The sequence below is a fragment of the Ranitomeya imitator genome, chromosome 4 (assembly GCF_032444005.1).
Source record: "Ranitomeya imitator isolate aRanImi1 chromosome 4, aRanImi1.pri, whole genome shotgun sequence".
NCBI lineage: Eukaryota > Metazoa > Chordata > Amphibia > Anura > Dendrobatidae > Ranitomeya > Ranitomeya imitator.
The window spans coordinates 666,072,540-666,087,156 of record NC_091285.1 but is presented as its reverse complement, the minus strand read 5'-3'; the positions used below and the strand labels follow the sequence as shown (position 1 = coordinate 666,087,156).

Sequence of the window (14,617 nt, the reverse complement as noted above, 5' to 3'; positions counted from 1 at the left end):
TAGACCTGACAGAATAACAAATCTGCAGGTGGTTGGGCATTTAGGAAATAGCGACCACAATATTGTGCAGTTTCACCTGTCTTTCACTAGGGGGACTTGTCAGGGAGTCACAAAAACATTGAACTTTAGGAAGGCAAAGTTTGAACAGCTTAGAGATGCCCTTAATCTGGTAGACTGGGACAATATCCTCAGAAATGAGAATACAGATAATAAATGGGAAATGTTTAAGAACATCCTAAATAGGCAGTGTAAGCGGTTTATACCTTGTGGGAATAAAAGGACTAGAAATAGGAAAAACCCAATGTGGCTAAACAAAGAAGTAAGACAGGCAATTAACAGTAAAAAGAAAGCATTTGCACTACTAAAGCAGGATGGCACCATTGAAGCTCTAAAAAACTATAGGGAGAAAAATACTTTATCTAAAAAACTAATTAAAGCTGCCAAAAAGGAAACAGAGAAGCACATTGCTAAGGAGAGTAAAACTAATCCCAAACTGTTCTTCAACTATATCAATAGTAAAAGAATAAAAACTGAAAATGTAGGCCCCTTAAAAAATAGTGAGGAAAGAATGGTTGTAGATGACGAGGAAAAAGCTAAGATATTAAACACCTTCTTCTCCACGGTATTCACGGTGGAAAATGAAATGCTAGGTGAAATCCCAAGAAACAATGAAAACCCTATATTAAGGGTCACCAATCTAACCCAAGAAGAGGTGCGAAACCGGCTAAATAAGATTAAAATAGATAAATCTCCGGGTCCGGATGGCATACACCCACGAGTACTAAGAGAACTAAGTAATGTAATAGATAAACCATTATTTCTTATTTTTAGTGACTCTATAGCGACAGGGTCTGTTCCGCAGGACTGGCGCATAGCAAATGTGGTGCCAATATTCAAAAAGGGCTCTAAAAGTGAACCTGGAAATTATAGGCCAGTAAGTCTAACCTCTATTGTTGGTAAAATATTTGAAGGGTTTCTGAGGGATGTTATTCTGGATTATCTCAATGAGAATAACTGTTTAACTCCATATCAGCATGGGTTTATGAGAAATCGCTCCTGTCAAACCAATCTAATCAGTTTTTATGAAGAGGTAAGCTATAGACTGGACCACGGTGAGTCATTGGACGTGGTATATCTCGATTTTTCCAAAGCGTTTGATACCGTGCCGCACAAGAGGTTGGTACACAAAATGAGAATGCTTGGTCTGGGGGAAAATGTGTGTAAATGGGTTAGTAACTGGCTTAGTGATAGAAAGCAGAGGGTGGTTATAAATGGTATAGTCTCTAACTGGGTCGCTGTGACCAGTGGGGTACCGCAGGGGTCAGTATTGGGACCTGTTCTCTTCAACATATTCATTAATGATCTGGTAGAAGGTTTACACAGTAAAATATCGATATTTGCAGATGATACAAAACTATGTAAAGCAGTTAATACAAGAGAAGATAGTATTCTGCTACAGATGGATCTGGATAAGTTGGAAACTTGGGCTGAAAGGTGGCAGATGAGGTTTAACAATGATAAATGTAAGGTTATACACATGGGAAGAGGGAATCAATATCACCATTACACACTGAACGGGAAACCACTGGGTAAATCTGACAGGGAGAAGGACTTGGGGATCCTAGTTAATGATAAACTTACCTGGAGCAGCCAGTGCCAGGCAGCAGCTGCCAAGGCAAACAGGATCATGGGGTGCATTAAAAGAGGTCTGGATACACATGATGAGAGCATTATACTGCCTCTGTACAAATCCCTAGTTAGACCGCACATGGAGTACTGTGTCCAGTTTTGGGCACCGGTGCTCAGGAAGGATATAATGGAACTAGAGAGAGTACAAAGGAGGGCAACAAAATTAATAAAGGGGATGGGAGAACTACAATACCCAGATAGATTAGCGAAATTAGGATTATTTAGTCTAGAAAAAAGACGACTGAGGGGCGATCTAATAACCATGTATAAGTATATAAGGGGACAATACAAATATCTCGCTGAGGATCTGTTTATACCAAGGAAGGTGACGGGCACAAGGGGGCATTCTTTGCGTCTGGAGGAGAGAAGGTTTTTCCACCAACATAGAAGAGGATTCTTTACTGTTAGGGCAGTGAGAATCTGGAATTGCTTGCCTGAGGAGGTGGTGATGGCGAACTCAGTCGAGGGGTTCAAGAGAGGCCTGGATGTCTTCCTGGAGCAGAACAATATTGTATCATACAATTATTAGGTTCTGTAGAAGGACGTAGATCTGGGGATTTATTATGATGGAATATAGGCTGAACTGGATGGACAAATGTCTTTTTTCGGCCTTACTAACTATGTTACTATGTTACTATGTAAGTGGCCAAAAATGAATTAAATGCATCTCAAAAGAAGGAAAAGAAAGTTCTGAACCATTTGTTTTTCTGTGCTCTGGTTTGTCTTTTTTTCCCTCTTGATATATGGGTGGTTCAGGATATATGCTTTGGCATGGATGTTCAGGGTTTGTTTTCTCGTGTGGATCAACTTGCTGCAAGAGTACAGAGTATCCAGGACTATGTTGTCCAGACTACGGCTTTAGAGCCTAGAATTCCTACTCCTGATTTGTTTTTTTGGGACAGATCCAAGTTTTTGAACTTTAAAAATAACTGTTTTTTGCAATTGTTTTTTGCTTTGAAACCCCGTTCTGGTGATCCCATTCAGCAGGTGAAAATCATCATATCCTTGCTGCGTGGTGACCCTCAAGACTGGGCTTTTTCTCTTGAAACAGGGGATCCGGCATTATTGAATGTAGATGCATTTTTTTAAAGCGCTCGGATTATTGTATGACGAACCTAATTCTGTGGATCATGCAGAGAAAACCCTGTTGGCCTTGTGTCAAGGTCAGGAAGCGGCAGAGTTATACTGCCAGAAATTTAGAAAATGGTCTGTGCTCACTAAATGGAATGAAGAGGCTCTGGCTGCTATTTTCAGAAAAGGTCTTTCTGAAACCCTTAAAGATGTTATGGTGGGCTTTCCTACGCCTGCCGGTTTGAGCGAGTCTATGTCTCTGGCCATTCAGATTGATCGGCGTCTGCGCGAGCGCAAAGCTGTGCACCACATGGCAGTATCCTCTGAGCAAAGTCCTGAACCTATGCAATGTGATAGGATTTTGACTAGAATAGAACGGCAGGAATTCAGACGTCAGAACAGGCTGTGTTTTTACTGTGGTGATTCGGCTCATGTTATCTCTGATTGCCCTAAGCGTACTAAGAGAGTCGCTAGGTCTGTTACCATTAGTACTATACAGCCTAAATTTCTCTTATCTGTGACCCTGATTTGCTCATTGTCGTCCTTTTCTGTCATGGCATTTGTGGATTCAGGCGCTTCCCTGAACTTAATGGACTTAGAATTCGCCAGGCGCTGTGGTTTTTCCTTGCAGCCTTTGCAGAGCCCTATTCCTTTGAGGGGTATTGATGCTACACCCTTGGCCAAGGATAAACCTCAGTACTGGACACAGATGACTATGTACATGGCTCCTGCACATCTGGAAGATTGCCGTTTTCTTGTGTTGCATAACCTGCATGATGTTGTTGTACTGGGATTTCCATGGTTACAGGAACATAATTCGGTGCTGGATTGGAAAACTATGTCGGTGACTAGTTGGGGTTGTCGAGGAGTACATAGTGACGTTCCTTTGATGTCAATTTCCTCTTCCCCCTCTTCTGAGGTCCCTGAGTTTTTGTCGGATTTCCAGGATGTATTTGATGAGCCCAAGTCCAGTTCCCTTCCTCCGCACAGGGACTGTGATTGTGCTATTAACTTGATTCCTGGTTGCAAGTTCCCTAAGGGCCGACTTTTCAATCTGTCTGTGCCAGAGCATGCCGCCATGCGGAGTTATGTTAAGGAGTCTTTGGAGAAGGGGCATATTCGGCCGTCTTCGTCACCATTGGGAGCGGGTTTCTTTTTTGTTGCTAAGGAGGATGGCTCCTTGAGACCCTGTATAGATTATCGTCTTCTTAATAAGATCACGGTCAAATAACAATACCCCTTGCCTTTGCTTACTGATTTGTTTGCTCAGATTAAGGGGGCTAGTTGGTTTACTAAAATTGACCTCCGAGGGGCATATAATCTTGTTCGTATTACACAGGGTGACGAATGGAAAACTGCATTTAATACGCCCGAAGACCATTTTGAATACCTTGTGATGCCATTTGGGCTCTCTAATGCTCCATCTGTGTTCCAGTCTTTCATGCATGATATTTTCCGCAATTATCTTGATAAATTCATGGTCGTATATTTGGATGATATTTTGATTTTTTCCAATGATTGGGAGTCTCATGTGAAGCAGGTCAGGATGGTATTCCAGATCCTTCGTGATAATGCTTTATTTGTGAAGGGGTCTAAGTGCCTATTCGGAGTTCAGAAGGTCTCTTTTTTGGGTTTTATTTTTTCTCCCTCGTCTATACAAATGGATCCTGTTAAGGTCCAAGCTATTCATGACTGGATCCAACCCACATCTGTGAAGGGTTTTCAAAAATTTTTGGGTTTTGCTCATTTCTATCGCCGTTTCATTGCCAACTTTTCCAGTGTGGTTAAGCCCCTTACTGATTTGACGAAGAAAGGCGCTGATGTGACGAATTGGTCCTCTGAGGCTGTTGAGGCCTTTCAGGAGCTTAAACGCCGATTTACTTCTGCCCCTGTGTTGCATCAGCCGGATGTTTCTCTTCCTTTTCAGGTTGAGGTCGACGCTTCTGAGATTGGGGCAGGGGCCGTTTTGTCTCAGAGGGAGTCTGATGGTTCTTTGATGAAACCGTGTGCTTTTTTTTCCAGAAAGTTTTCGCCTGTGGAACGCAATTATGATGTCGGCAATCGGGAGTTGTTGGCTATGAAGTGGGCATTTGAGGAGTGGCGACATTGGCTTGAGGGAGCTAAACACCGTGTTGTGGTCCTGACCGATCATAAGAATCTGATTTACCTCGAGTCGGCCAAGCGGCTGAATCCTAGACAGGCTCGATGGTCCCTGTTTTTCTCCCGTTTTGAGTTTGTGGTCTCGTATCTTCCGGGATCTAAGAATGTTAAGGCTGATGCCCTCTCTAGGAGTTTTTCGCCTGATTCTCCTGGAGTCCTTGAGCCGGTTGGCATTCTTGGTGATTCTTTCTGCTATCTCCCCTGATTTGCGGCGGGTGCTTCAGGAATTTCAGGCTGATAGGCCTGACCGCTGTCCAGTGGGGAAGCTGTTTGTTCCTGATAGATGGACAAGTAAGGTAATTTCTGAGGTTCATTGTTCAGTGTTGACTGGTCATCCTGGGATTTTTGGTACCAGAGAATTGGTTGCTAGGTCCTTTTGGTGGCCTTCCTTGTCGCGCGATGTGCGTGCTTTTGTGCAGTCCTGTGGGACTTGCGCCCGGGCCAAGCCTTGCTGTTCCCGCGCTAGTGGGTTGCTTTTGCCTTTGCCGGTCCCTGAGAGGCCCTGGACGCATATATCCATGGATTTTATTTCGGATCTTCCTGTTTCCCAGAAGATGTCTGTTATCTGGGTTGTTTGTGACCGGTTCTCTAAAATGGTCCATCTGGTACCTTTGCCTAAGTTGCCTTCCTCCTCAGATCTGGTTCCATTATTTTTTCAGCATGTGGTTCGTTTGCATGGCATTCCGGAGAATATTGTGTCTGACAGAGGTTCTCAGTTTGTCTCTAGATTTTGGCGGGCCTTTTGTGCTAGGATGGGCAGTGATTTGTCTTTTTTTTCGGCGTTTCATCCTCAGACTAAGGGTACCGTCACACTATACCATTTCGATCGCTACGACGGTACGATTCGTGACGTTCTAGCGATATCGTTACGATATCGCTGTGTCTGACACGCAGCAGCGATCAGGGATCCTGCTGAGAATCGTACGTCGTAGCAGATCGTTTAGAACTTTCTTTCATCGCTGGATCTCCCGCTGTCATCGCTAGATCGGTGTGTGTGACACCGATCTAGCGATCTAGCGATGCGATCCAGCGATGCGTTCGCTTGTAACCATGGTAAACATCGGGTTACTAAGCGCAGGGCCGCGCTTAGTAACCCGATGTTTACCCTGGTTACAAGCGTAAAACTAAAAAAAAAAAACAGCACATACTTACATTCTGGTGTCCGTCAGGTCCCTTGCCGTTTGCTTCCCGCACTGTGACTGCCGGCCGTAAAGTGAAAGCAGAGCACAGCGGCTGTGCTTTCACTTTCACTTTACGGCCGGCAGTCAGTGAGTGCGGGAAGCAGACGGCAAGGGACCTGACGGACACCAGAATGTAAGTATGTGCTGTTTGTTTTTTTTTAGTTTTACGCTTGTAACCAGGGTAAACATCGGGTTACTAAGCGCGGCCCTGCGCTTAGTTACCCGATGTTTACCCTGGTTACCCAGGGACCTCGGCATCGTTGGTCGCTGGAGAGCTGTCTGTGTGACAGCTCCCCAGCGACCACACTACGATTTACCTACGATCACGGCCAGGTCATATCGCTGGTCGTGATCGTAGGTAAATCGTATAGTGTGACGGTACCCTAATGGCCAAACTGAGCGAACTAATCAGACCTTGGAGACCTATTTGAGATGCTTTGTGTCTGCTAATCAGGATGATTGGGTGGCCTTCTTGCCATTGGCCGAGTTTGCTCTTAATAATCGGGCTAGTTCGGCTACTTTGGTTTCACCTTTCTTTTGTAATTTTGGTTTTCATCCTCGTTTTTCTTCTGGGCAGGTTGAGTCTTCTGATTGTCCTGGTGTTGATTCTGTGGTGGACAGGCTGCAGCAGATTTGGACTCATGTGGTGGACAATTTGACGTTGTCTCAGGAAAGGGCTCAACGTTTTGCTAACCGCCGTCGGTGTGTTGGTCCCCGGCTTCGTGTGGGGGATTTGGTTTGGTTGTCTTCTCGTCATGTTCCTATGAAGGTTTCTTCTCCTAAGTTTAAGCCTCGGTTTATTGGTCCTTATAAAATTTCTGAAATTATTAATCCAGTGTCTTTTCGTTTGGCTCTTCCAGCCTCTTTCTGCCATTCATAATGTTTTCCATAGATCTTTGTTGCGGAGATATGTGGTGCCCGTTGTTCCCTCAGTTGATCCTCCTGCCCCGATGTTGGTTGAGGGAGAGTTGGAATATGAGGTTGAGAAGATTTTGGATTCTCGTTTTTCGAGGCGGAGGCTTCAGTATCTTGTCAAGTGGAAGGGTTATGGCCAAGAGGATAATTCTTGGGTTGTTGCCTCCGATGTCCATGCCACCGATTTGATTCGTGCTTTTCACTTGGCTCGTCCTGATCGGCCTGGGGGCTCTGGTGAGGGTTCGATGACCCCTCCTCAAGGAGGGGGTACTGTTGTGAATTTCGCTCTTGGGCTCCCTCCGGTGGTTGTAAGTGGCACTTTTGTGAGTTCTGCTCTTGGGCTCCCTCTTGTGGTTTCTAGTGGTATGGCTGCTCCTTGGAGTTAGCAGTCATCAGCTGCCTCCACTTATCGTCTCTTCTGCTCGGCTATTTAGGCCTGGCTCTTTCTTCAGCCAGTGCCACTTGTAAATGGTTCCTGGTTGGATTCACATCTCTTTGGAGTTCCCGGTTATCCTGACCAGTTCAGCAAAGCTAAATTTTTGCTTGCTCTTTTCTGTCCATAGATTGTGGACTTATCCATTATGTGCTTTCTATGTTCGTCCAGCTTATCAGTGTGAATTTATTCTGTCTTGCTGGAAGCTCTGGGAGGCAGATTTGCCCTCCACACCTTTAGTCAGGTGTGGAGATTTTTTGTAAACTCTGCGTGGATTTTTGTAGTGTTTTATACTGACCGCACAGTATTCCATCCTGTCCTTTCTATTTAGCTAGACTGGCCTCCTGTGCTCATCCTGGTTTCATTCTGTGTATGTCTTTTCCCTCTCACAGTCATTATTTGTGGGGGGCTAATCTATCCTTTGGGGATTTTCTCTGAGGCAAGATAGCTTTCCTGCTTCTTTCTTTAGGGGTAGTTAGCTCTTAGGCTGTGACGAGATGCCTAGGGAGAGTTAGGAGCATTCCACGGCTACTTCTAGTGTTGTGTTGAGCTTAGGGACTGCGGTCAGTACAGTTACCACTTCCTTCAGAGCTTGTTCCATGTTGCTCCTAGACCACCCGATTCAGCAGTGGCCCGATTCTAACGCATCGGGTATTCTAGAATATGCATGTCCCCGTAGTATATGGACAATGATGATTCCAGAATTCGCGGCAGACTGTGCCCGTCACTGATTGGTCGAGGCAACCTTTATGACATCATCGTCGCCATGGCAACCATTATGACATCTCCGTCGATACTGTGCCCGTCGCTGATTGGTCGAGGCGAATTCGCGGCAGACTGTGCCCGTCGCTGATTGGTCGAGGCAACCTTTATGACATCATCGTCGCCATGCTGTGCCCGTCGCTGATTGGTCGAGACCTGGCGGCCTCGACCAATCAGAGACGCGGGATTTCCAGGACAGACAAACAGACAGACAGACATGTCCCCGTAGTATATGGACAATGATGATTCCAGAATTCGCTGCAGATTGTGCCCGTCGCTGATTGGTCGAGGCAACCTTTATGACATCATCGTCGCCATGGCAACCATTATGACATCTACGTCGATACTGTGCCCGTCGCTGAATCAGAAACGTGGGATTTCTACGTCCTTTATGACATCATCGTCGCTGATTGGTCGGGTATTCTAGAACAAGCATGTCCCCGTAGTATATGGACAATGATGATTCCAGAATTCGCGGCAGACTGTGCCCGTCGCTGATTGGTCGAGGCAACCTTTATGACATCATCGTCGCCATGGCAACCATTATGACATCTACGTCGATACTGTGCCCGTCGCTGAATCAGAAACGTGGGATTTCTACGTCCTTTATGACATCATCGTCGCCATGCTGTGCCCGTCGCTGATCGGTCGAGGCCTGGCGGCCTCGACCAATCAGAGACGTGGGATTTCCAGGACAGACAGACAGACAGACAGACGGAAAAACCCTTAGACAATTATATATATAGATGGACATATTTATTTAAAGTGTTTTAAGTATTTCTCGTGAGATCGGTGTTGTGTCCTTTAATTATCCTCATACATCACCCAATTTAATATCACCCTACAAGCCATCGTTCCAATACTTCCCATCCTTTTTGAATCTCATCGTAAAACGTCAAACCCTCGGTGTTGCCTTGTCTTACCCCTCCTCTCCTTCGCGTTTTCCCTCCAGGCCTGTGTGATGTGAACAGACAGAATAAGGCCGGATTCACTCCCCTCATGCTCACAGCTCTGGCAGCTTTCCGCTCCAATGAAGACATAGAGACGGTCACACAGATGTTGCGTCTTGGAGACGTTAACTGCAGAGCCAGCCAGGTATGTACTTATAGACAGGCCATTCAGGAGTCTGGGCAAGGTGGGTGACAGCCCCTGTGTACACTACAAAGGCAATCATATTACGTGTCACCCACAATTCCCAGAAAATAGATATTGTAATATATCTTATTAGACAAATATTCCTCTTTCTCCACTTACGAGCCACTTTCTCTCCTAAATATTTACCCTGAAAAATTGTGAAAATCCTCTTTGGCCAAGACAAAACAGACTGACAACTCAAGTGAGGGATCAAGTCTATGGAGAGGAAGAAAGTAGGAGAGAGCAACGGACACAAATAGATTTCTAGTAAGGGTTTATTTCACCTCAAAGCTGGATTCACAGATACACTACTGAGTACTGCAGTAAAATGTCATCCATGCTGCTTCTGCTTCTAAATATTTACTACGTAGACACAGGACAGCCGGAATCCCTTATGTCTGTGTGTGTCGGTGTCCTCCAACTGGCTCAGAGGCAATTGAAAATTAGAGATGAGGTCTGAAAATGGGTGAAAAATGCAGGCTACAAGTCATAAAATGTCCAGAAATAGTGTTATTCTTCATGTACACACATGAGAGCTCATTCTGTAAAGTCGCCTGGCTTTTCAGCTTCAATTTTTAAATTACGGTAACTTGATTGAGTTAAATGATTAAATTATGACTTCCTCTAGCCACCACTAGGGGGCGCTCACTGAAGGTGGATTTATTATTGAGTTCAATGGAAGCTCAAAGGGAAGAATGAGGGATATTACCCCTGGAATGCTGAATATCGCCCCCTAGGGACCCTAGCATGGCTTTTCACAGTAATGTACAGATATATATTTGCTTATTTCAGGCAGGACAAACGGCTCTGATGCTGGCGGTCAGTCACGGGCGTCTGGACGTGGTGCGCGCTCTTCTGCACTGCGGGGCGGATGTAAACGTGCAGGATCACGACGGCTCCACGGCGCTCATGTGCGCGTGTGAACACGGACACGTGGATATCGTCAGCCTCCTACTGGCCGTTCCTACCTGCGACGTGGCGCTCACAGATAACGTAAGTCATTAGGCACCGAGGAGGTGGACCCCCCGGTGTGAGCCCCAATAACAAGGTCACGCAATGAGGCGGCTTTAAATAAACTGCTCCTGCAATTGATAGGAAATTCCCCCTTCTCTTTTCAAAGACGTTCTGCAGCATCTGCTGTATATTACATGTGCTAGTTGTCCCTCTTCTCTTTGTAAAGAGGTTCTGCAGCAGCTGGGCCCCAGCATCTTTCACCTCCCCAGTTGCCTGCCTGATTCATGTAGTGTCCCCTGAGTGTAATGGCTGCCTGTCTCTGTGTTAGGATGGGAGCACAGCTCTGTCTATCGCGCTGGAAGCTGGGCAGAACGACATCGCGATGCTTCTCTACGCTCACAGCGCCAAGTCCTCCGCAGAGGTGAGTCCCATCCAACAGCGGAACCGCTCCCCATCATCCGGCAGGGGAACCGCTCCTCATCATCTGGCAGGGGAACCGCCCCTCATCATCCAACAGCGGAACCGCTCCCCATCATCCAGCAGGGGAACCGCTCCTCATCATCCGGCAGGGGAACCGCTCCCTGTCACCCGACAGTGGAACCGCTCCTCATCATCCGGCAGGGGAACCGCTCCCTGTCACCCGACAGTGGAACCGCTCCCCATCATCCGGCAGGGGAACCGCTCCCTATCATCCGGCAGGGGATCCGCTCCTCATCATCCGGCAGGGGAACCGCTCCCTGTCACCCGACAGTGGAACCGCTCCCCGTCACCCCACAGTAGAACCGCTCCTCATCATCCAACAGCGGAACCGCTCCCCATCATCCGGCAGGGGAACCGCTCCTCATCATCTGGCAGGGGATCCCCTCCTCATCACCCGACAGCGGAACCGCTCCTCATCACCCGACAGCGGAACTGCTCCCCGTCACCCCACAGCGGAACCGCTCCCCATTATCCGGCAGGGGAACCGCTCCCCATCATCCGGCAGGGGAACCGCTCCCTATCATCCGGCAGGGGAACCGCTCCTCATCATCCGGCAGGGGAACCCCTCCTCATCACCCGACAGCGGAACCGCTCCCCGTCACCCCACAGCGGAACCGCTCCCCGTCACCCGGCAGGGGAACCGCTCCCCATCATCCGGCAGGGGAACCGCTCCCTATCATCCGGCAGGGGAACCGCTCATCATCCGGCAGGGGAACCCCTCCTCATCACCCGACAGCAGAACCGCTCCCCGTCACCCCACAGCGGAACCGCTCCCCGTCACCCGGCAGGGGAACCGCTCCCCTTCATCTGACAGCGGAACTGCTCCCCTCCACCTGACAGGGGAACCGCTCCTCATCATCCGACAGCGGAACCGCTCCCCGTCACCTGACAGCAGAACCTTTCCTCGTCACCCAACAGGGGAACCGCTCATCATCATCCAACAGCGGAACCGCTCCCCTTTACCCAACAGCGGAACCACTCCCCTTTACCCGACAGCGGAACCGCTCCCCTTAATCCGACAGCGGAACCGCTCCCCGTCATCCGACAGCGGAACCGCTCCCCTTCATCCGACAGCGGAACCGCTCCCCGTCATCCGACAGGGGAACCGCTCCCCGTCACCCAACAGCGGAACCGCGCCCCGTCACCCAGCAGCGGAACCGCTCCCTGTCATGTGATGGGAACCGCTCCTCATCACCCGACAGCGGAACCGCTCCCCATCACCCACGGGAACTGCTCCCCATCACCCGACAGCGGAACCGCTCCCCATCACCCACGGGAAATGCTCACCATCATCCGACAGCGGAACCGCTCCCCATCACCCACGGGAACTGCTCCCCATCACCCGACAGCGGAACCGCTCCCCATCATCCTACTACACGCTCCTGACGCTTGTTGTCCCATACAATGAGCCACGTGTGTGAGCTCTGTGATGGGTTGCATTGGGGGACACAGCAACTTATACAGGAGTATGCTCCTCCCACTACAGCGAGACACAGCTAAGAGGGAGGAGCTATGTTACTAGTATTATGCCCCTCCCACTACAGGGAGACACAGACAAGAGGGAGGAGCTATGTCAATAGTATTATGCCCCTCCCACTACAGGGAGACACAACCAAAAAGGAGGAGCTATGTTACTAGTATTATGCCCCTCCCACTACAGGGGGAGACAGATAAGAGGGAGGGGCTATGTTACTAGTATTATGCCCCTCCCACTACAGGGGAGACAGATAAGAGGGAGGAGCTATGTTACTAGTATTGTGCCCCTCCCTCTACAGGGAGACACAACTAAAAAGGAGGAGCTATGTTACTAGTATTATGCCCCTCCCACTACAGGGGGAGACAGATAAGAGGGAGGGGCTATGTTACTAGTATTATGCCCCTCCCACTACAGGGGAGACAGATAAGAGGGAGGAGCTATGTTACTAGTATTGTGCCCCTCCCACTACAGCGAGACACAGCTAAGAGGTAGGAGCTATGTTACTAGTTTTATGCCCCTCCCACTACAGGGAGACACAGATAAGAGGGAGGAGCTATGTCACTAGTATTATGCCCCTCCCACTACAGGGAGACACAACCAAAAAGGAGGAGCTATGTTACTAGTATTATGCCCCTCCCACTACAGGGGGAGACAGATAAGAGGGAGGGGCTATGTTACTAGTATTATGCCCCTCCCACTACAGGGGAGACAGATAAGAGGGAGGAGCTATGTTACTAGTATTGTGCCCCTCCCTCTACAGGGAGACACAGACAAGAGGGAGGAGCTATGTCACTAGTATTATGCCCCTCCCACTACAGGGAGACAACTAAAAAGGAGGAGCTATGTTACTAGTATTATGCCCCTCCCACTACAGGGAGACACAGACAAAAGGGAGGAATTATGTTGCTAGTATTATGCCCCTCCCACTACAGGGAGACACAGGAAGGAGGAGCTATGTTACTAGTAGTATGCCGCTGCCACTACAGGGGAGACAGATAAGAGGGAGGAGCTATGTTACTAGTTTTATGCCCCTCCCTCTACAGGGAGACACAGACAAGAGGGTGGAGCTATGTGACATGGAGTGTGCTCCTCCCACTGCTGAGTGACAGAAAGGTGTAATGTGACAGGTGTGTAATTCTTAACATTTCTGTATTTTTAGGGTTCGGAGAAACATCTTAAAACCCCGAGTGCAAACCCAAGTGATGAATCCCAGTAGGAGGAGGATTTTGGGTCCCGATTCTCCACTCTCTTCACAAGAAGGACTCGAGTGGCTCGTTGCCTCTGCATGCCGTCCAGAGCCACATGGCTTCCCCTGAAACACAGCACTGCAAGACCACTATTCACCCCGCTTCAGCACCACGGAGAGAGGAAGGCTGGAGGCCTGAGGGGCGGGTGGGGGCACTGGGTGCCAGTGGGGGCACTGGGTGCCAGCGAGTGCTGGGAGGACAGAGGTTAATGGAGAGGATCAGAAAGAGTTAATGAGGATGTCCGAGGAAGAAGACGGAAAGGAAGAGCCCAACAACCATGGCCTGGCAGACTCTAACATATTGGGAAGATCTCTGCTTGCTGTCTAAGAAAACATTCTCATCTCAATACGAAGCCTTAGAAACTGTAGAGTTCTGATACTTCTCACAGCTGAGGGTCTGCTGCATTGGCACTCAGTCTAGACCATCCTTTGTGAGCGAAATACACGAGCAGTGAAAATCAAACCGGCGACAATGTATCGGCGTTGGTAAAATGTATATGGAAAGGAGATAGCGGCGAGTTGCCCTCTTAGCCCACAGAGCATTGTATAGACAGGATACAATGAAGCAAAATCTCAGCTCTTCGTGGTATCACTTCAGGATGGGTTTTAAACTTTGCATTGTAAACAAAAATGTGTTTATTTCCTGACAACAAGCAGAGAAACTGAAGAACAAAATGGATGAAAAAGCTTTGGAAATGTAAAGGAGAGTTCTCCCGAATGATCTCATATATTAGATATCTAATGTATTGTCACTTTCCATTAATATGTATTTATTTTATCTGATGTAAATGCCGCCGTTCTCCTGAATCCGGCGATGTTTTTCTTGTGTTCCTACGCCACTGCGTTCCTGAGATACAGCCCTCTTTTTCCTGTATATAAATCTGGTCTTATTAGCCAAGTGGGTGTAGTCCTCAGATTAGGACTACGCCCACTTGAATAACAAAACTAGATTTATATACAGGAAAAAAAGGGCTGTATCTCAGGAACGCAGAGGCGTAGGAACACAAGAAAAATATCACCGGATTCAGGAGAACAGCGGCGTTTACACCAGGTTAATACATTTATGGTGAATTACAGGTCATTTTTCAAGGTCAAAGAGATTCTCACCAATATCC

The 14,617-nt window shown here is 47.9% G+C and overlaps 1 protein-coding gene across 2 annotated transcripts in view; it reads left to right on the top strand.

Annotated features, from left to right (window-relative positions):
• The window catches only part of KANK2 (KN motif and ankyrin repeat domains 2), a 94,971-nt gene extending 80,804 nt beyond the window's left edge, over nucleotides 1–14,167 (top strand). Inside the window, exons 11-14 of one of the 2 annotated variants that reach the window (XM_069767143.1) lie at nucleotides 9,164–9,306; nucleotides 10,138–10,338; nucleotides 10,628–10,720; nucleotides 13,416–14,167. In XM_069767143.1, the coding sequence (XP_069623244.1) occupies nucleotides 9,164–9,306; nucleotides 10,138–10,338; nucleotides 10,628–10,720; nucleotides 13,416–13,472 (494 nt within the window). In that variant the 3' untranslated portion in view covers nucleotides 13,473–14,167. The remainder of the gene's footprint in view (nucleotides 1–9,163; nucleotides 9,307–10,137; nucleotides 10,339–10,627; nucleotides 10,721–13,415) is intronic. The other variant, XM_069767144.1, reaches the window with a different exon arrangement.
• The last annotated feature ends 450 nt before the right edge of the window (nucleotides 14,168–14,617 follow it).